The sequence below is a fragment of the Bacillus rossius genome, chromosome 2, assembly GCF_032445375.1.
Source record: "Bacillus rossius redtenbacheri isolate Brsri chromosome 2, Brsri_v3, whole genome shotgun sequence".
Classification (NCBI taxonomy): Eukaryota; Metazoa; Arthropoda; class Insecta; order Phasmatodea; family Bacillidae; genus Bacillus; species Bacillus rossius.
This window is the reverse complement of record NC_086331.1, coordinates 53,499,231-53,521,436: the sequence shown is the minus strand read 5'-3', so window position 1 is coordinate 53,521,436 and position 22,206 is coordinate 53,499,231. Positions and strand designations below refer to the sequence as shown.

Genomic DNA, 22,206 nt, shown 5'->3' with positions numbered 1-22,206 from the left:
GCACCTGTGCAGGGCTGCTGGCCCGACTCGCTGGAAGGCCTGCTCAGGTACTTGGAACGCGTCATGGCCTTGCCTCCTAGCATGCATGTAACAATGTTTGTACAGCTTCATCAGTGACAACCTGAAACTGGGAGTTTCATACCAAGAAGGGTGATGTACACAAAACTGCATGTGGCTTACTCTAAACAGTTGTACCTTGCTTGTCACCTGCTTCCCACAGAGCGTTTGAGAGCTACTACGCTTGGATTACACATTCTCTAAGCCAATGAAGTAGTCCCCTGAAGCCCACCAAATTCGAATTTACACTCTACTTTTCACACCTGTAACTTTACAAGGTTTCATTTTGGGCAAAAATTGCTTGCTTTAGCATCTCTGCCACCTAATTAATTAAACCTGTATATGGGTGTGGGTACCACATTTGCCATAACCATTTTTCTCCATTTTATTGAAGATTCTGTTTTGGTTAGTACATATACAAACATTTGTTACTTTACTTCACATATATTTCATAATATCCCTAATATACTTTTCTACCCCCTCTTACTGTCCAGGCCTTCTACAGCCCTTCCTGTTTGAGATGGAACCATGTCGTCTCATATAAACTGTGTTACGTTTAGGTCAGAAATAAATGGTCACGTTTGTACACATCTTTTTGTTGCAAACACTTGTAACAACATATATTTGCTAGGTTTGGTAACCCTTGCACACAAACATACAATAATGTAAGGAAGCTATATGCAATTTGATTCACAAATTATACAGTAGTATGTCCATAAAAGAATATCCCAAGTTATAACTTTTAATAGTATCAACTGTAAGCATTGTAGAATGTTAGTTCAAAGTCTCAATTAAAGAGTAACTCAAATAGTTTTTGATTTACTCGCACATGCGAGTACTGCTTTGTTGTTTTCTCGCTTGCATCACCACATAAGCAAAATGGCAACTCTTGTGCATGAAGCGTTTTGTGTTCTGCAATTTGCTAAGAATGAATCTGTAATTTCAGTTCAATGTGAGTTTTGTTTAAATTTTAATTGTAATCCCCCATGTGACAAAAATATCTGCCGATGATATAGGCAATTCGAAACCACCGAATGTGTTTGTAAAGGAAAAAGCACAGGACGACCAAAAGTGTCTGTACAGGATGTTGACAGTGTCAGATCATTTTACCTGCGTAGTCCTAAGAAATCTGTTTGGAAAGCACGTCTCGAACTTCAGTTGCCAAAGACGGCCGTGTGGAAGGTTTTACGAACATGTTTACACATGCGTCCATACCGGTTGTAGTTGCTACATGCTTTAAAAGCAGATGACTATGGTGTACATTGTAACTTTGCATTCAAGTGTTGAAGATGACTTTCTTGATCGTATGGTGTTCAGCGAAGAGTCAACTTTTCATCTTAAGGACATCTGGGGATCAGAACATCCTCATGAACTTGTAGAACACCAAAGATATTCCCCAAAATTAAATGTTTTCTAAGCTGTGTCCTGACGTCAAGTGTACGGATCATTTTGTTTTGCTGGAGATACCATAACAGGGGTGTCTTATCTGGATATGTTGAAAAAATGGCTCTTTCCCCAATTAGTAGAGGGTGAACCTATAAACTTTATTTGGCAACACGATAGAGCCCCTCCCCATTGGAATCTCTGTGTATGAGAGTGGGTGAACGTTGAAGTCCCTGATCGTTGGATTGGTTGTAATGGTCAAGACAACAGAGCTCTTTTTCGCTGGCCTCCGCGCTCAACTGACATAATGTCATGTGATTTTTTTTCCTTTGGGGTTTTATAAAAGTTTGTATGTTCGGCCACTACCTAATGATTCGCCAGAGTTGAGACACAGAATTGAAGAGGCTATTGCTTCCATTACTCAGGACTTGTTAACCAAAGTGTGGGAAGAATTGGACTTTAGTTTAGATTTGTGCCGTATAACTAAAGGTACACATATTAATCATTTGTAAGAAAAACTAAGCTAGTTTACCTTAAATTTTATGTATGATTTGTTGTAAATAGTCTAAATTAAACTGTTATAATATACCATTGAAACTGGGCCTTTCTTTTGTGGACATACTGTATTTAACTGTAAAAATTTTCTACTGATAATTACATACCTATTACTAATAATAAGTATAAAAACTTACCATCTCTGTCCTGAATACCATTTCACGTTCAACTGTAGCTAAGTGGGAGAAATGAGTGTCATTTTCAAAAATCGTGGACACATGATACATATGTAGCATTCCAATCCCTGCAGCTGCAAGAAACACAAGAGCATGTTTCCTTCACAGCTATAGCAAATTACTGATGTGTGCAAGAAGACAAAAATTAATATTCTGCTTGGATGCTGCAAAAAATATTGAAAAAATACAGCTACATTGACACACATGTTTTTTTAAATTTAATAGACACTTTTCTAATTTTATCACTGGCCTAGTCAAATTCATATAAAAATCATGGTCAACTTAAATGGCACAAAGTTATTCACAGAAAGGGTTATTTCAATGGAGCCTCCTAGATTATTAAGAACTTTAAAAAATGGGAAACCATTTCAGGTCTCATATACCATGTAGGATATGTGTAGAAGTAGCTTATTTTCATGAACATGGATGATATTAATGGTTATGATTTGAAACCTCACAGCTACCGTTCATTAAAACTATTAAAATGTAAGTTTTGTTATTTGTAAACAAATGAAGACCCAGGTCAATCATTTCATAAAAAATACCATCAATTGTTGTCATATCCCCAAAAAATGGCTCCAAGTACTCTTACATCCCCGTAACATTTATTCCATCAATGCTCCATTTCCACATCATCACCTCTAATGACCCTGATGTCAACAAGACGTTAAGCACCAATTAATTCAATAATTGTTCTGGAATGTTGAAAATTATATATTGCCAAAATTCTTTGTTAAAAATCTCTACTAGTATCATTATAAATACACATTTAAGATATGCTATTTTATTGTGAGTAAATCTGTTTAGTTTCAATACTGTTAACTTATGTCTACAAAATTTATTATCATACAAGCTTCAAACATTAAAAAGAGCTTGCATGGTTTTTAATGGGCCAATGAGAACACAGTTGTTGCATTACAAACACTCAGTGATTTTTCTAAAAAATAGTTATGTCCTGTCAAATGTACTTCAAATAAAATATAAGAACTTAGAGTGTTTTGAAGATTATCTTGACCTAAAAATGTTTTTCAAATAATCATCTCTAATGATTGTATGTATGTATGAAAGAATTGTTTAACTTTACTTTTCACTAAAACTTGCTGCATCTTCTACAGAACTTTATTAAAATCCCCAACCACAGTGTTTCAACAGCCTGGAGCTGAAGAATTGACAAAAGTACTCCTCAGTTATCAATGATTTAGGCTGATAAAATAATCATTTTCAGCCTTCACGACCCAGCCTTGTAATAATCTATCAAGCATCATGAATTGAAAATATTAAAAAATTTTACTCTGAGGAATAAAGTAATAGAGAGCAGTATAAATAGCCAGAGGAGCCAAGAAGTGCTGAATTTGCAAATGTTTATTCAGGAGTTTACCCAAAAAATTTCATTTGGGTAGGGGAGAGGAGAACCACTTTGCCTGCTGTTTGCTTTCAAATTCTTTCCTTTTGTTGGTGGGAATGATAAATGTTTTAGGATTTTGAGAGCAGGGGGGGGGGAAGATATATCTCACCCCCCCCTTCCCCCCAAATGCCCCTCCGGTTATAACCATATAAAAGAAAAAGCAAATAGAGGTTACTCAAAAAAATTCAGTGAAGCACAAAATGTAGAATGTGTAAGACCAATTTGGAAAAAAAAAAAAAAAAGTTGGAAATGAATTAAAAGCAGGGCAGCAAGGTAGGTATGCTATATGCACATAGTGCCGGTGCACATAGGACACATAACTGTAAAAGTGCTTCATAGTTATTACTTTTCTCTAATTCTACTTAGATGTAGGCCTACCATGTACACAAAAAGTTGTAAAACTGATTTATAGTTATTCATAGTTATTTCTCTAGTTCTACTTAGATGTACTGTGTACACAAAAAGGAAAAAAAAATTATTTGTGGTCCCTATTTAAAATATAGGTAATGCTTTTGGTCCCAGTGTTTGGACATGGAATTATTTTTTCTAATTTACTGCCAACTTTGGCAATATTTAGGTTAAATTACAAATAGTTTTTGAGAGCCCAGTTAAAGGCTTGATTCAAATAACCATAATATGATTTTGGGATCAAGATAGCTATCTGCAATCACTTTTTGCATGAAACTGATTAATCACTTGAAACTTTAACTGGAAGTTGCTTACGTCTCCACCCAAAGAAATAACTGGAAATGCCTAGCTGTCCTAGCTACAATGATTGACATTTTATTGGCCCATATCACATGCAACGTCACTTGGACATGTGACACTAGGGTCAAAATGGCAAATTTATATTAGGAGTCAGCAGCAGGTTAGCAAAATGTCAGAAAGGGAAATTGGTTCATCATCATTTGAGACTTTCATGAATCAAATTTGTGTTTACTGTAGGTAGATGCAATGAAAGATGTGTAAGATAGAATTGTATGCTAAACCATATAGGATAAATTTTACTTTTATCAACTCATAAAAAAGTTAAAATTAAAGTTATCTTTTGCCAATGATAAAAATAAAAATATCTAAATTTTTTTTTTTTTACTTCCTGGCATATTTTAGAATAATTATCTAAGAGGGTGTTGTGATACTTTAAGCAATTTACCATTTTAATGAGAAGTAAAGTTAGGGTAGGTACATTAAAATTTGCATAAAATTGGGAGAACAGTTGATAAGGTTATGTCAGCTACATTAATAATTCTGTGAAATAATGTGAACGGTTGGTTAGGTCAGGTTAGCTGCATTATAAATATTACTATAATTTAGTAAGTATGGTTGTTTGGTTAAGTTAACTACATTTTTAAATGGTAAACTTTAACCGGCCATTCAAATGATTTTACAGCATTTCTAAAGTAGCTTACCTAACCTAACCAATTATCTGTTGGGAAGATAAATTTAAAGTATGCCTGGAGACATTCTATGTATTCTGGTTGGTAAGCCTGAAAACAAAAAAGCTAGTGCTTGCTTGGTACTTTGTAAACTATGTAGTAAATAACACCAGGTTAATGTAATACCAGGTTAACATACCATTAACATAAAACTAAATAAAAAGTGCTTGTGTGATTATGAGTTGTCTGTGTTTATATTAAAGAAATCAAAATTATCTACACTATCTTAAATTATTTATAAACTAGCAAACCTAACCAACTGCCTATAAAGTTTTAAAGTAGTTATATTAATTTTCTAGAAAAGCTGCTTCTGCATTAAAAAAAAAGACATCACTTCCACTAACCATTTGGGTGGTTGTGATAACACAGGAGTGGAAGATTGTGAGATTTTAATAACCTGCAAGTTTTACAGTTTAAGTGCTGTATTCATGTTTGTTTTCATTTCGATACTGTATGATTCAAGTGTGGTGTTATATTATTTATGATAATGGTTTTGTACACATTTTTGGCTGTATGCATGACTGCAACTATAAAGAAAGTATATTTAAAACTACTTGCACTTGAATAAACTAGAAATGTGTACAGTACAACCTCAATTATCCGTGACCCAATTAACCGGCATTCGGTTAACCGTGTTATCCATTAAAAATTTAACATTTTTTATTTTTTTTGGGGTGGGGACCCAAGCCCGCGATGTGCAATTCATTAGGGAAGAGACAAGAAAGGAGTAAAACTAAAAACTACAAAAAAAGTACAAACGAACGGACAAAGAAATACCCATGAGAAGAAATACTAGTCCGGGTTAAGCTGAATTACAAATACAGAACACTGCCCTTCCTTCCTACAATCACTTCCTGCCCTTCGTGGAAGTCGGCACACTCACACTCTTGAACCTTCCCGACCCTCGCAATCTCAGCAGTCAGTCTCAATTTAGTTTTTCTACTGTGAGGATGGCTTCCAAACGAAAGCGTGTCGTTCTCACTCTTGAACAAAAAGTTGTGATTATCAACCGCATTGACAACGGGGAAAGTGTAAAGAAACTGTCAATGGAATATGGAATCGGTGAGAAAACTGTGCGAGATTTGGTGTAAAGGAAGAGTGATATTTTAAAATTTGTTACATAAAGTGATTCTGGCACAATAAAGAGAAAAACCATGAAAACATTTACAATGGTTGACCTCAATGGAGCTCTTTTCGAGTGGTTTAAGCAGGAACAAGCAGAAGGACTTCCTGTATCTATGGCTTCATGAAAAATTAAGTATCAAAGAACCGTTCTCTGCCTCTCAAGGGTGGTTGACTAATTTTAAAAGTAGGCATTAGGCAATTAAATATCGAGGGTGAATCAATAAGTGGCGATTTATGTGCAGCTACAATATTCATAGACAGCTTTAAGGACATGATACACAAGTTTAGTTAATCCCCTTAACAGATCTATCATGCAGATGAAACAGGTTTATTTTGGAAAATGATACACTCTAAAACATTAGCGGCCCAGTCTGAAAGATCGCCCCGGGGCATAAATCAAGCAAAAAATACATAACCTTCCTGGCTTGTGCAAATGCAGCTGGAACTCACAAGCTTAAATTAGCAATCACTGGGCGAGCAAAAAGATCAAGGTCATTTAAAGGGACCGAGTTTCGCCATTAACCCTGTCAATATTATAGCCATCCAAAAGCATGGATGAATCAAGCCATTTTGAAATTTTTTTTTTTGTAAAATTTGTGCCACATGTTTGCCAACATTTAATTGGCAAAGGCCTTGCTCCAAAAAGCCATCCTTGTGCTGAAAAATGCACCCTGCCATCCTCCCGAATCAACATTAATTAGTGAAGATGGACAAATCTTCGTCCGCCAAGCGTCACTTCATTGATCCAGCCAATAGACCATGAGGTAATAGAATGCATAAAACGGCTTTACAGAAAATCATTTTTAAGATTTACAGTTCTATGAGTTAAACCATGAAATTATGGACAATCAAAGATGCAATATTCTCTGTCTGTCAGGCGTGAAACGACTTGCCTTCAAAAACTTAAGAAGTTTCGTGGAGGACAATTTTGGAGGATGAACGTGATGAGTTTGCGGAGGTCAAAGAAGATTAAGTGAGCCAATGATTGGAGATTGTGGGTTCAGATGTCACATTTGCCAGTGTTGACGGACAAGATAAGAGAGAGAGTGGCTACTTTGTGATAAGAATGAACCAGGTTATGAAGTGCTTCAAGAAACAGATATCATTAATAGACTCCAACAAGACAATCCTTCCACACCTCATAAAATTGATTCGGATGATAATATATATTTTTCACTGAAACCGTGTCTTTTAGGTCATTAAAAAAAATTGCATTCATACATATTTTTAAAAATTAATAATTAGTGTTAGTGATACTTGTACATATGTTTTGTATAAATTACTTACAAAATTTTGCGCTGTATTGTATAATCTAAATAATGGTTGCTACAGAAATATAATCTTAGAATTCCCTGACTTTTCCCTGTTTTCCAAAAATTTAACAGAAAAATTCCCTGACTTTCTTTTGAAGTACATACGTACCATAAATATTAGAGTGCATATGATTAAATGTAACATAAAAATTTCAACATGATGTAAAGTAAGGTTTTTTTTTGTGTTATTTTGACGGCAGAATTGTGAATGTGTTTTTTTCCTTCGTAATGGCTGGTGAGAGCTCTTCGACCCATATTGCTGAGTTGAATACTTTTGTAGCACAAAGTGCAGTACGCAGAATTTATGTTTTTAGCAGAGGGTTTGATATGCTGAAACTGTGGCTCCTTGAGCCAATTCTCCTTAAAAGTAGTTTTCTTCGACATCTCTAAGCTAAAAAAAAGTACATAATATTTTCAGGTTAGGTTAAAACATTGTTTATGAATTATTAAAAAAATATAACTACACAAATACAAAAACTATTACAAATACACACCTAGCAATATAACGGGCCTTCTTAGAGAATTACAATAGCAGCATTACAACAAGCAATACTCTTACAATCTTACAATGTTGAATAACGATTCTGGGGAAAAACATGTTCAGTTATGCATTTTTTTTATACACAATGCAAGTGTCACGCAACAGAACTCACGGATTATAACAATTGAAAAAAAAGTAATTAAAAAAAAATAAGTATAAAAACGCCAAAAAAAAAAATAACCGCACACAAAAGCCACGTGTTTTCGTTATCAGCTTGGTAGTTTTAAAAATGAGAATTGGTATTGCCTATTTATCACTTTATTTTCTTATCATCGCATCAAAAACTAACGTCACCTAAAACAACGCCTTTAAATTCACGTAATAAGCTTTGTAGGTACTCACCTTATTCCACGTGAAAATAGCCTTAAAAAGATAAACGACGCCATGCCCGTTCTGTAGTTCACTGCATGGAACGGAACATAATACAAAGTCTCAAGGGCAAATTAAAAAGGAGCAACACACGAAATAATGAAGGCCTGGGTTCGCTAGTGAACAAACTAGTGCCTGGATTGGCCATAAATTATGGTGGGTGGTTGTAACAGTCTATTGCAACGGACAATCGTAGACCAAGTAAAAAAAAAGTTGCAGTTGCTGTGTGCTTTAAGCAGCAGCCTTTTAGCGGAGTCGTTCGGTAGCGGTACGAGCGCATCAAAACAAAGCTTTGATTGAATTATACGCAACTTTAAAATTTCCAGACTTCGTAGAATTTTCCCCGACATTTCCCGGAATTCCCTGACCATTTTCATTTCCCTGACATTTCCCGGTTTTCCCGGTTTTCTAGTCCTGTAGCAACCATGTAAATACATTTGAATTCGATTATCCGTGATTTTCGCCCCCCATTATGTGTTGTTTACTAAGTGAAAGCATTGTTTGTAGTGAATTCGTCAATTTTTATCCTTGTATTTTCTGATGTCAGAATGGATTATGTTACGGTGAGTACCATGTGATGAGAGGCACAATGTACGTCAATATGGTCGGAGAATTCTAATTACATTGGTTAGCCCTACCTCACAAAATAAATTTTTCATTAAAGGTTCTATATGGTTTTGAAAGTCACCATTTTCTGCTCACAGCGAAAAACACGTGACATGGATCAGACATAGGTTGCTTGTTCAAAGTTGTACCTTTTTTGTTATATCTAACACCCACATGCTGTGCATTTGATCCTGATTGCATGATCCTGTATACATTGATCCTGTTGAACATGATGGATGCTATTTTAATTTAGTACATTTCCTGTGCACTTGATCCTGGCATAATATTGTAAAAATCTTAGTAGTGGGGAAATGGCCTTAAAGTCTGCCAAAATTGGGAGTTTTATCCAGCTGTAAATGAGTGAATAGTAATGTAAAATTATTACATTCCTACATCATTGCTTTAGTAATTTTAATAATATTACAATAATTTTTGTCTCATTTATTAATGACATTTACCCCACAATTTCCCTTAACTATGACCCTGCCCACTAGCAAGTTTTTTTGAATCCAGTAGGAATTTTAAATGCTGTTTTACGGTAAAATCTAAAAAGAGCTCAAACATACCATTTTTGGAATTTTTTATATTAAGGAAAAAACTGTCAATCTAGACATTTACCTTAAGTATTTTAAATAAAGCTAACCTAACCCAATTGACAGTTATTATATCAGAGTATTTGTATTATTTAAACCTAAATAATCATTAAAACTGTGAACTACTGGAAACATCACAATGTTCTCTTGGAGGATGATACAAAAACATGTCATGAAATGAAATAAAAAAATTCTTTATTCTTCTCATTCGCAAAATCCTCGAAACTGCAGCAAGTTATTACATCAATCATATTTTTTTCCTTAAGAGAATAGCAGGGACTCTGTAATATCACAGAAAATGTACCGTGCAAAGCAAAACAATTTAACATTCATAAATAAAATCCTTGTTTAAAAAATATCACATTGCTCCGCAGGAAAAATAACAATGTTTATTGTAAATTCCAAAAACATTTTTATTTAAATTTCTTGCATCGCGACTTTTCTGCAAAGTAAAAATAAAATTAAGAAAATACCATCTTCCAACATTAGAGACATTTCTGTATTTACCCTGAAAACAGAGTTAATAAATATGAAATAGTTTATGAGAAATCACACTTTCAACTTAAATTACAATAGGTACCTGTGCATGGACGTTGCTGCTTGCATTTATTGTTTACCCCTACGGGTTTCTGTGTTTATTTTCAAGATCTTTAGTCAAAGGAGGTATTGTTTTATTATAGAAGTAGTTAATATAATGGCGCATTGCAGGTGGAGGGAAATATTAATGTTTATAGTTTATGTTTGCTGGTTGTTTGTCCAAATTTCTTTGAATAAAGAAAGTTTTTTTTTTTTTTACATTTCATTTAAAGTACCTGTACATCTTAAATTGTAAATTCTTAAGCAACCATACAAAATATTTGACAGTATTTTTATTGTTGCTATACTAACCCAACCAACCACAATGTTTCAAAGTATTTTTAATGTAGCTTATCGTACCTAATCTACCATTCAAAATATTTAAATTAAGTTCATCAAAACAAACACACAAACCGACACAGGTAAACAATTCATGGCTGCAGCAGCAGCAATTCACAGGTATTGAAATGGGAGCTAAAATCTGATTTCTCATAAACTTGTACGAATTTAATAACGCTGTTTTCAGGGTAAGTTCAGGAACGTCTCTAGTGTTACAAAATGGTATTTTTTTTTAATTTTTTTTTTTACTTTGCGGAAAAGGGGAGGCGTAATATATTAACCCATTTTTCGCGATTTAATAAATATTCTTTTGAAAGAGTAAGTGAAGTCTAAATTTACCGTCACTCATATGTACATAATCGGCGAGCATGTGTTGTGTTTACTTAGTAATGTAATACAGAATAGGTTTAGCCTTGTAACTCATGGCACCTGGTTACTATACACGGAACCATATTGTGTCAATGTAAATAAATTTTATACAAAATTCGTTTCCTACACATATAAATATCACACCTAACGTAATAACCTTTGCACAAATCTCACCTAAACATAATACTGCTATAGTGTAAAACACTTTTTTCCGTGTGTCTGCGTTAAGCTTTGTGTTCTCTTGTGTTGTAGACGCAGCCACTTTGTATTTCTTTTTGTTTACTGATGATGCTTTACGTTTTTCTGATGTACGAACTCTCATTATAAACGAATTTGTATTTCCAGTAATTCAAATCCACCGTATGTTTAATAAACAAATGAAGTAAACAAATTATACATGAGAACCAGAGATTAGAGAAAGTTACAGATGGAGCATAAACACAGTTTGATGGTATCTCTGCTGAAGCCATGGGACGTAAGGGGGAAGAAGGTCGCCGCCATATTGTGACATGAAGAAAATCGATTTTTCTCATAAGTGATGTATGTATGGTGTTGGAAAAGTGCATGAATATTAAACAAATAAAGACTGTTGACTCGAGAAAAATGATTGTGTACAAGAGTATGTAGTAAACTACATTTCTATATACTAACTGGAAGTTTTTAGCGCCAAATTGGAAGTGTTTTACTGAAATTAGGACTGCTGTGTTAACGTTGGATCGTGTTGGATGGGAATTCGAGCTCTTGGAGTGTGTATTTACGTGAAATGTCGTCTTGTTTGGCATATGGGTGCACGAACAGGAGTGCAAGGAAGGGGGCTGAACAGCTGGAAGTAGAAAAACAGAAGAAAATAACTTTTCACAAGTAAGTTTAATCATTGTCCTTGAGTGTTCAGGTTAGGTTAAAACATGCCTCTTGTTTGGGCCTACATTTTTCCACCTTAAAGTAACGACAATTGTCGTTACTTCTTGCGTTACATCTTTTAAATGTATTTCTTATTGAACGACCCAACCAGCAAGGATATATTTAAAAAATATTTTTTTAAATATTACAAAAATGATTTTAAAATGTATTTAAAATATGTATTAAACTTTGCAGAAACATTGCAGCAATGTTATGAGTAGCACAAACCCATTGCAAATGAAACATTGTTGCAACATTTCAAAACATTTTAAAAATATAATGTAAAAACATATATAAAATGTACAAAAAATAATTACGATAGCAAAACAAAATATTTTAAAAACATTAAATAAATATTAATAAAAGGTTCCAGCAATATTGGTGCAAGATTTTGAACACTACTGTTGCAAATGAAACATTTCTGCAATTACATATGTACATGAAATAAATATTAAGAAATGAATGCTGCAAGATTTTGAGCAAGCCTGTTGCAAATGAAACATTGCTGCAATATTTAAAGTATATGGAATAAATATGAATAATTGGTTGCTGCGATATTTTGAACACACCTGTTGCAAATTTAACATTTATACAAAAAAATTTAACTTGCAAAACAAATTTTGCAAAATTTTTATGAAATATTAACAAAAGGTTACTGCAATTCAGCTAAAATATTACAACCCTATTGCAAAAGGGACATATTTATAATATTTTTCAAATGTTGGTAGAGCACATCAAGCACCACTGTACATGGACTGTCATTGTATTCTGCTGATATGAAACTCAAAATAAGTAATCGGCGAAGTACCAGAATTAAAAAAATCTACATGAGATATGCTTAGGCAATCTCCCTGTCAATACAATTACATATGTGACTGAACACACTCTCCACTAATATTTACTATACAAATTTCTTCTTTCATGCCAAAAGAGGGGAAAAAGGGGGAGGAAAATGTTGAAGAAAAAATATGCATGGTTTAACAATGTAAGCACTCAATTTTTATTTAACATAGCACAATCAGCAAACTGTCCACCCTCAGTTTAGGAACTCGTGTTCATCTCCCTTATTCTGAGCCGAAGCACTCCTACAACACATAAAGGATTAATTTATCTTCTTTGTAAGCACCAGCTTCATACAGTGTTCACTCTAGGTTCAAACCTAGTTGTGTAGCCTCTATATCTGAAACTGTCTGGTCTTGTGCTATTTTGAATAGTAGAAATTTTTGGATAATAGTATATTTCTTTGGGGAGGGGATAAAAAAATTAATAACTACATATATGTATTTTACAGTAAAAACCCCCATTAACAAATATTCTTTATATCTAGCAGAAAAAAATACACTCTTACAGAAAATGTTGGAAATATAATTCTAAACAAAATATCTCCCATCATTTTTTACCTGATACGTTTTTAAAGTGACATCTGCACATCACTCTTTCTTTGTCTAAACGCTGTAACGACAGCCTAAGTCGCAAATGTAGCATCCAATAAAGAACACACAGTTGAGAAAATGTCAAATCCAATTTTTAACAAAATATCCCCTATGTTAGTTCTCAATTTAGTAAGATTTTGAAGTTAAAAATTAATGAGTTCTCTTAAAAAATCAATATTTTATTTTGCAAAGTGTGTGAGACACACACTATGGTCTGTTCTAGGTGTGTGCAACTTGTTATAAAACCCACAAACAATAATATTTTCATGCAAAACTTGTATTCAAATCGTTAAGCAACATGTTTTTAGGCTATCTAGCGAACACCCATTCATATCAAACAAATTTGTGCCCTATCAATTATGACAGCGGAGATTCCGTAGTGTATTTCTGCTGTATGCAAACAATTGCCATATATACCAAAAATAATTATTTTATTTATTTATTCTCAAACTACCATGAGGCCCTGTACATGTGCAATAACAGGGTTGTTTAACTTAGTTGTTGAAGGATGTGTTTCAAAATCTGTCAGGTCATCACAAACGAGAAAATTTACATTTTTATTCCTACTGCATGCCTTTTCCCCCCCTCAAATTTGGAATTTCTTATCTACGCCGCTTTTAATGAAAAGAGGAAGTTGAAGAGCATCTAATAAAGGTATTTTCGGACTTTTAACATTTTTTTTCGCAAATACCGCTCAACTACATATGATGAAATTTAAAAATTCGATATCTCCTAAAGTATTTGGAATTTCTTACCTCCGCCGCTTTTAATGAAAAGAGGAAGTTGAAGAGCGTCTAATAAAGGTATTTTTGGATTTTTAACATTTTTTTTCGCAAATACCGCTCAACTACATATTTACCATATATTGGGTTCCTTACCCCAAAACTATATAAAATATACACCAATTCAAAAACCATCCCATTATAGAAAAATTTACTAAATTACACTTAGTTTTATTTCCAAACAATTTTTTTTAACCCTCCTTTCTTAACGCCAGAGTCTGGAAGGTATACCTACTTGCTAAAAACGCCAAAACAATAATTTTATGGGACCGCCCCGTTGAGCCAAACAATACCAACAGAGCCGATTAATTAGCCCTTGTCACTTTTCCGCAAGTTGTGTTAGAAAGAGTAATTTTTTTAGCACAAAATGAAAGTATTGTCAATTTTTAAATTTTTTTTTAAGGAAGACGGACTAGTCATGATAATTACCGAATATGTTTATTCCAAATGTTCAATCAAGACCTTGACACTTTTACGCAACTGTGGATAGCCATGTAAATATTTATCGTATTTAAATTGTGTCGTAGATGTGCTTATATGATAAAGGAAGGGTTTCTACTACAATGCATTCAGATTTACCCCCTAAAAAAAAGTAAATACTATTTGCCTGTACCTACTCAAGATGTTATGTACTTCTAGGTTAACAAAATCACTTTGTTATGAAAAATTAAACAAGTTATTCCTGAACTAGTAAACAGAAAACTATAATTTACCTGCAATGTGTACGTCCACATTTCACGATTATTTATTACCAACGCACAAACAAATAGCCCAAATAACACCTTTCACTTTCACCACATATAGGCCTACACTGAGTTTTTTTTTCTCTCATCGTCCAGCGTCCACATTCTTTAAGTACCGAGAGGTCTTGTCCAGAGATTAGCAAAAGCTTTACATTATCTACCTAGCCCTACACCGCAGAAAAAGTAATTGGTATCTGCGGGAACACTTCCTTGAGAATAATTCAATGCAACACGTAACAAAAACAAACACATCGTAGCCACCATTTTCGTTTCTGTGTAAGCACAAAAAAAAAATCATTGCTGGTTCTACCAATAGGAAATAAGAAACAGATACTGCTGAAATGAAAGCAGCTTTGCTTTTAAAACTTTCTGCAAAACACAATTTTACGGTTGAATAGAATTCTGCATCTATGGTTCAGTTTCATTTCGGTCTCGATCATGGCTGTGGTTTCAATAAGCATCGCTGCAGTAGCTCCATCCAGTTTCATTAAATAAAAAAAATTATTTCCAATTTCTTAACGATTAAGAGAAATATTCAAAATCAATGGTTTTAAAGGTTTTATTAAAAATGTTTTGATAACATGTTTAGTGAAATATTTTTCGTGCAATATTAAACAAAGGTTTTAAAAAGACCTTATAAGTAATGTTATACAAACAACATATTTAAAATGTTTCTTTATTAATGTTTTTCAGGAAACATTTTATATATATTATAAAAATGTTTTATTTTACAAATATTGCCAGTGCAATGAAGAAATATTACAAAAATATTTTTAAAATATGTTTCTGCTGCTTGGGGAACAACGATTTGTTGATTTTTTCAATCCCAGAACGAAAATCCCGACAAGCGTATTATTTGCGATGGTATTTCTTGTACCTACTTGTAAAAATGTTGTTGGCTGGCCTGCGCTCGTATTCTGATTGTCATTTATTTAATATTTGCGACATGCGGGTTTACTGCTGTGCTGTTTGATAAATTAACCTACCTGTGCATATGCGCGAAAGCAAATAACAGAATCTAATGAAGTGAGAAGCCGAGAAAGCAGTCCAGAACTTTCGTTGCCGTGGCCTTCATATTCTAATTTTTTCGAAGTTCGGTCGAGTGATCAAAATAACCTTATTTTGAAGTGCTCAGGCAATTGACATCCTACAAAGTGAAAATGGAATGTATATGTGATACTTACTTCCACACTTCAGGGAATCAAGAAGAGAACAGAAAAATATCGGTTTAAATCTTTGACAGTTTGTGAGCCACTTGTTAAGTCAATAATAGGTGGTGTTCAGAAAAGGTTTGCACAAATGTCTAGTTCAGCTCTTCAATTTTTCATTATTATTGCATATTTGCTGGAATTTAAAACTAATATTAGTTTTTTTTTTTTTTTAGATTTCAGAACAATTTCTCCAGTAAAGAGCTTATTGCAGCAGCTTGCCTTCACCCCAGAATCAAACTTGACTGGCTAGAAGAAGGACAAAAGGATAAAGCCAAGCATAATTTGGCCAGTTTTTTTTTACAGAGGACTGCATTGGAATGTCCAGAAGGTCAGAGACACAGTGATGAGGAAGAAGAGGATTTCTTTGGCTTAAATAAGAGAAGCCCAGTGGAAGATTCTGGCGAACAAGAGCTACAAAGGTTTTTGGGGTGTTGGAATAAGGACATTTCTTCACTCGATGACTATCATCAAATCAAAATCTTTTCATTAAGTTGAACACAGCAATGCCAACAAGGGCTGCAGCTGAAAGGTTATTCAGCTGTGCAAGTTTAGTTTTTCGCCTAAATAGTGGCAATTTAAGCGAATCAAATTTTGAGAAGCCACTGAAACTCAAGATCAATAAGCAGTGGTTAAAAAAGTGGTGATTTGATATCAGTGTTATTATTTTGTAGAGTGAACTAATTACTCAATGTAATTTAAGACCTAATTTAAAAATTTTCAGTTTAAATGAAACATATATCTTTACTAAACACAATATGTTTTATTAGCTTTTAATTATAACATTATTACGTATCACATTTTTAGTTTTTCAAAAAGTAACTGTTAAAGTATCTTACAGTTACTTTTCTCAGAACTGTAACTATAACTGGTTTATTTTCAGTAGTGTAACTTGTAGTTGTAACAGGGTTACATTTCCAATGGAGTATTTGTAACTGTAACTGAGTTACTTTTTAAAAGTAACTTTCCGGTCCCTGGGCCTACTTATAAAATCATGGTCATGTAGTTTTGCATTTCTATTTTTGTCGTTTTGCAAAACAAACTTGATAATAAACGAGATACAGAAGTATGTAGGCCTAGTTTATGTTTCATTAGAAGTGTACTATAGAAGTCAATCTTATTGTTATTACATTTATATGAGCCAACCAAGTTAATTTAACATCTTTTACAGACCTAACCAGCTATTTTTTTTTTAAATTCTGTATTCAGTTTGATGTCGTCCGACCGAAGGCCACCCTAAAGCCCGACCTGCAACCGCCAGTATTCAACCCCGCTAACGGAACACGCCCCTAGCCATGGCCCACCCAAGTCAGGCGAGCCACCAGCAGCCAAGGTAGAACCCGGCCCCATAATAAACAGACTGACATTACAGCCGACCACGTTGCTAAAACACACACAGAATATAAACAATATTACGTATAAATTAAAAGTTGATTAATGAAAGTGCGACGTAGGAGTGCCCGGGCACTCACGTGTGTAAATGTGTCGATACGTGTGTGAGTGTCCCCCTGGTGGCCTTCTGCCTAGATTAGTTAATTAACCCATGTGACATAATTATTAACCCCTTGTGTTTCGTTATTACCCCCCACCGGAGCAGTCCGGCGAGAGACGAACAGTCTGTGGTGTGATGTATAATTTAAAGGACATAATTCGTAAACATACTAACTCTAAATTGTAGAAGGGATGAGTTATGTTAAATTAGCCTTAATAATTAATATAGGAATTTAGCGCCCTTAAAATTTCTTATTAGCTTGTTACATTAGAAAATTACGTAATGAGGTCAACCCTGGTGCGAGGGACACCAAGCCTCGGCCGGACGCCATGACATCACGGCAGTACAGCGCGACTCGTGGACAGGGGCGGACGCACGTCCCACGGAGAGACATCACCCATTGTCTGCATTGAACTCACTTCTGGTAATTATAGTCACTTCCTCGAAACCTCTTTTTACTAATCTCTCCGTGCGTACCCGGTCCAATTTTCGGTCCAGGACTTAATCCGGCCGCATAACTTTTAAAACCCCCTGCACCACACTTGGTCTGCGGGGTAGTTTCAGTATACGGCACGGGCCGCCTCCCGAACCACAGAACTTGAACTAAAACCAGTCGCCCGGCGCTGACACCACCCCGTAAGGGAACTTGGACGAATTTAGCTGCGGTCCGCGCTCCACTACAGAGGACGCGAACACCGCCTCGAGACATTGATATACGGGATTGGCCGCCTCCAGTCGCCCTCACCCCTCTTTTGGGTAACCAGGCTCAGAACCGCATAGTGCCACGCTAATACGTAACATTTAGTAATTTTGTGCGACGCCTTGAACCTGGAACGTTTTTTAGTGAACTTGTGCGACGCGCCACCACGTAACATTCAGTAAACTTGTGCAACGCACCATCACGTAACATTTTTGTGAACTTGTGCCACGTCTTATTACGTAACTTTTCAGACTAACTTTGTGTAATTGTGTAACTTCTGTATTGTGTGACGTCACCCTCTGTACGACTTGGTGTGTAATCAACGGTATTACACCAAACCCACAGTCACATGAATAAACGACGCACGTCATTTGTTGCACTACTTCAGCGCCTAATCAATTAACCATACGACTCCCAACCACCGCCAAGTAGGGAATTCCTCATATCCCACGCAACACTACCGACAGTCCTAGTGGGCCACGCAAGGCAACCGACCCCACGGCCCACCTATCGACTAGAAACAGAGCTAGTCTGGCGCCCACCAGGAAACACTACATCGACAACAGCCATTCCCGCTAGGAGCCGCACCGGGACTCGAGCCCGAGACCCCGGACGACGGCAAGTTGTAACATTTGTTAAAAAAAATTAAAAAGCTACAGTTTGGGTTTTATTGATATCTAACATAAAACCATTTGGAACAAACAATTCTTGATCTTCATGCAAATAAGTTTTAATGTCAACCTATCAAGATCGAGTAGTATGAACATTTATACGATTGGTAATAGAATAAATAATATGACTTGATATCACATTCCTTGGAAGATCATTAATTGTGTTGTTTAACAGCAAGGGTGCTAAACATCCTTGTAGTTTACCATACATTAAATGTTCTGTCTCAGGCCTTTTATTATTGATAGTGCTTCTCCTGCAGAACATATCACTCCCTTACAGTTCTCACAAGCATATTATATACAAGCATGTTATATTGAATACCATGTCATTTATCATTATGGTGACTAACAAAGGTCCCAACACACTTCCCTGCGGTACTCCTGACATAACCTCTTCCTTCTCTGACATTGCCTTCCCCACTCTCACACTGTGAGACTTCGTCCCCTGAGAAAGTCCCCAATTCATCTCACCAACGACTTGTCCTCTAGCAGATCGTCTACCTTCCTCATCATCATTGCATGAGACACCTTGTCAAACACCTTTTCAAAGTCTATGAAGCACGCCACACATGAATAACCCTTTCTGAAACTATGTTGGTACTCCTGAAGCCAATTCCTCTCATTCATAATGTTAACCACATACTGCACCAACAATCTCTCCGTTACCTTCCCCGTACATAATATGAGACTCTCAGGTCTGTAACTACCAGGCCTCCCTTTATCCTCATTCCATTATGTTCCCTAAATAATCATGTTTGCCTGCTTTATTTTACTTTCTAGCTTCCTTCCCATCTGCTTCATACATTCCCAGGCTGTTGTCCTACCACTACTTTTAGACTTTGCATACTTTTTTCTACATTTCCTATACAATCTATACATAATTGCTTTCATAGTCTTCCAGCATACTCTTAATTAGTGCACCAATTGTATTTACACCCTTTCTAAGACAAAACCATTCAGCAAAGATATAATTTTTGGTTTGAAAATAATTGTATAGGCTTACCCCTTTGTCTATGATAGTTTTCAACAGTTTTAGAGAAAATAGGAAATAGATAACTTTGGTAGGTCTGCTAGCATGTTTTGAAAGCTAGCATTACACAGAGTTGAAACTACCAGTATGACCATTATAATTTTTTTTTTCAAGAAAACAAATTTTCTCCCTTTAATTTTTCAATACACATTTTATCTTGAAATCTCGATATTCTTTAAGTAAAGCTGGTTGGTGGCCCTTACTTACTGTTGCTAACAAGTGCAATGGTATCTTTTCAGGTTTCCGAAAGACTTGGAGAAGCGACAGCAGTGGATAAAAGCTGTGCGAAGGGAAAACTGGGAACCATCAGCTAGGAGAGTTTTATGCTCTTCTCACTTTGCTGACGAGTGTTTCGACAGGGCATATCTGTGCTATGTGAGACTATGGGAGAATGCTCTTCCAACTATATTTCCTGCTTTTCCACCTCACTTGCAAAAGGTTCTGTACCAACTGCTTTTCCTGTACCTATGTGTTGTTGAAATTGCTTCTTTTAAAATTTTGCTTCAGCAGTTCTGACAACTTAAATCAATATTTTGCTTGTATGACCCTACTTATCGATACAAAAAATTATTTCATGCAACAAATTTTTTTGATTGTAATGATGGGATCATAATTTAATGATCAATTTCGATGTTTTCGGATTTAAATAACTAACTTAAGGACTACACCAGTTGTCGTAATGATGAAGTAAATTTTAAAAACATACATAGATTATACCACATTATATCACATTTCCCTAGTGACTTTAGGACTTCAAGGTGAACTATTTCGACATTTTAACAAATTCAATTATACATTTTCACACGCTAAAGTTACCAAGACTAGTAGTCCTGAGAGTACCGTTTCGTTGAAATATCTTACCGAACTACGCCGGAGCAGTTTAAGAAAAATATTCCCTGAGATTTTTAGAACATTATAAATGAAAATGAACTTTTGAAATAACCGTGTTCACTGTAACGGCAACTAGCTTTGAACATTATTTCTTCCTTTGTCATCCTACGGATTGTCATTATTATAGTGTGCTGTAGTGACCCAGTTGCTATTTCTTTTTTTTAATTTTTGAATAAATATCAATTAATAATCGCAGTAATTTTATATGTATTAAACAAATCCTGACCATAGATAATGTATGTATTTTGCTAGCTGTTAAATGTTGTTCCACGCATATACTAGAGAGCCGCAGTAACCGTCATAATTCATATAACTTAAACATTTGTCACACTGCCGTCGCCCAGGGACTCGGGTTCGAGACCCGGTGTGGTTCCTAGCGGGAAAGGCTGTTATCAATGGAATGTTTCCGGGTGGGCGCCAGACTAGCTCTGTTCCTAGTCGAGAGGTGGGTCGTGGGGGCGGTTGCCTCTGCGTGGCCCACTATGACCGTCGGCGGTGTTGCGTGGGATATGAAGGATTCCCTACGTGGTGGTTGGGGGTTTGTATGACTGATTAATTAGGCGCTGAATTAATGCGGCAAATGACGTGCGCCGTTTATTCGTGCGACTGTGTGTTTGGCGTAATACAGTGGATTACACACCACCTCGTACAGAAGCTGACGTCATGCAATACACAAGTTACACATTACACAGAGTCACTAAAAATGTTACGTGAATAAGACGTTGCACAAAATTACTAAAAATGTTACATGAATAAGGCGTTGAGTGTGATTGGAGGCGGCCAATCCCATATGTCTTTGCTTCAAGGCGGTGTTCGCGCCCACTGTGGTGAAGCGCGGACCACAGCTAACTTAGTCCAAGTCCTATGTTGGTGAGGTCAGCGCCGGGGCGCGTGACTTTAACAAAAGTTCGGGGTTTTGGGAGGCGGCCCGTGTTGTATGCTGACAAACTGCCCCGCGTACCAAGTGTGGTGCAGGGAGTTTTGAATTTACGCGGCCGGATTAAGTCCTAGACAGAAAGGTTGGACTGGGTACGCACGGAGAGCTTAATAAAAAAAGTTACGTTGGCATGACTATATTTACCATGAGTTACTTCAGTGTAGACAAAGGATGCTGCCTCTCCGTGGGACGTGCGTCCGCCCCGGTCCATGAGTCGCGCTGTACTGCCGTGGTGTCATGGCGTCCGGCCGAGGCTCGGTGTCCTCTCGCGCCGGGGTTGACCTCATTATGTTATTTTCCAAATTAACAAGTTAACAAGAGATTTTAAGAGCGCTAAATTCTTACATTAATTATTCAAACTAAATTTGAATTACACATCCCTTCTACGATTTAGATTTAGCATGTTTACGGATTATGTTTTTGAACTGTAAGTCACACCAGAGACTGTTCGTCTCTTGCCGGACCACTCTGGTGGAGAGTAAAAACCCAACATAGTTAGGTAACAATTATGGCACCTGAAAAACTTAATTAATACAGTTAGAAGGCCATAAGGGGGACACTCGCATACATACTGAC

At 35.7% G+C, this 22,206-nt stretch overlaps 1 protein-coding gene and 1 long non-coding RNA gene across 3 annotated transcripts in view; both read right to left on the bottom strand.

Annotated features, from left to right (window-relative positions):
• The window catches only part of LOC134529284 (protein C-mannosyl-transferase DPY19L1), a 130,499-nt gene extending 119,265 nt beyond the window's left edge, over positions 1-11,234 (bottom strand). Inside the window, exons 1-2 of one of the 2 annotated variants that reach the window (XM_063363189.1) lie at positions 11,018-11,234; positions 2,133-2,245 (exon numbers count right to left, since the gene is read on the bottom strand). In XM_063363189.1, coding sequence (XP_063219259.1) covers positions 2,133-2,245; positions 11,018-11,165 — 261 coding nt within the window. In that variant the 5' untranslated portion in view covers positions 11,166-11,234. Of the gene's footprint in view, positions 1-2,132; positions 2,246-11,017 lie in introns of those variants that run through there. The other variant, XM_063363190.1, reaches the window with a different exon arrangement.
• A 1,485-nt stretch (positions 11,235-12,719) lies between these two features.
• On the bottom strand, positions 12,720-15,065 carry LOC134529959 (uncharacterized). The gene is made up of 2 exons (XR_010074756.1): positions 14,672-15,065; positions 12,720-12,828 (listed from the first exon to the last, which is right to left on the bottom strand). It is a non-coding gene; the product is annotated as an uncharacterized LOC134529959 (long non-coding RNA).
• Between the last annotated feature and the right edge of the window lie 7,141 nt (positions 15,066-22,206).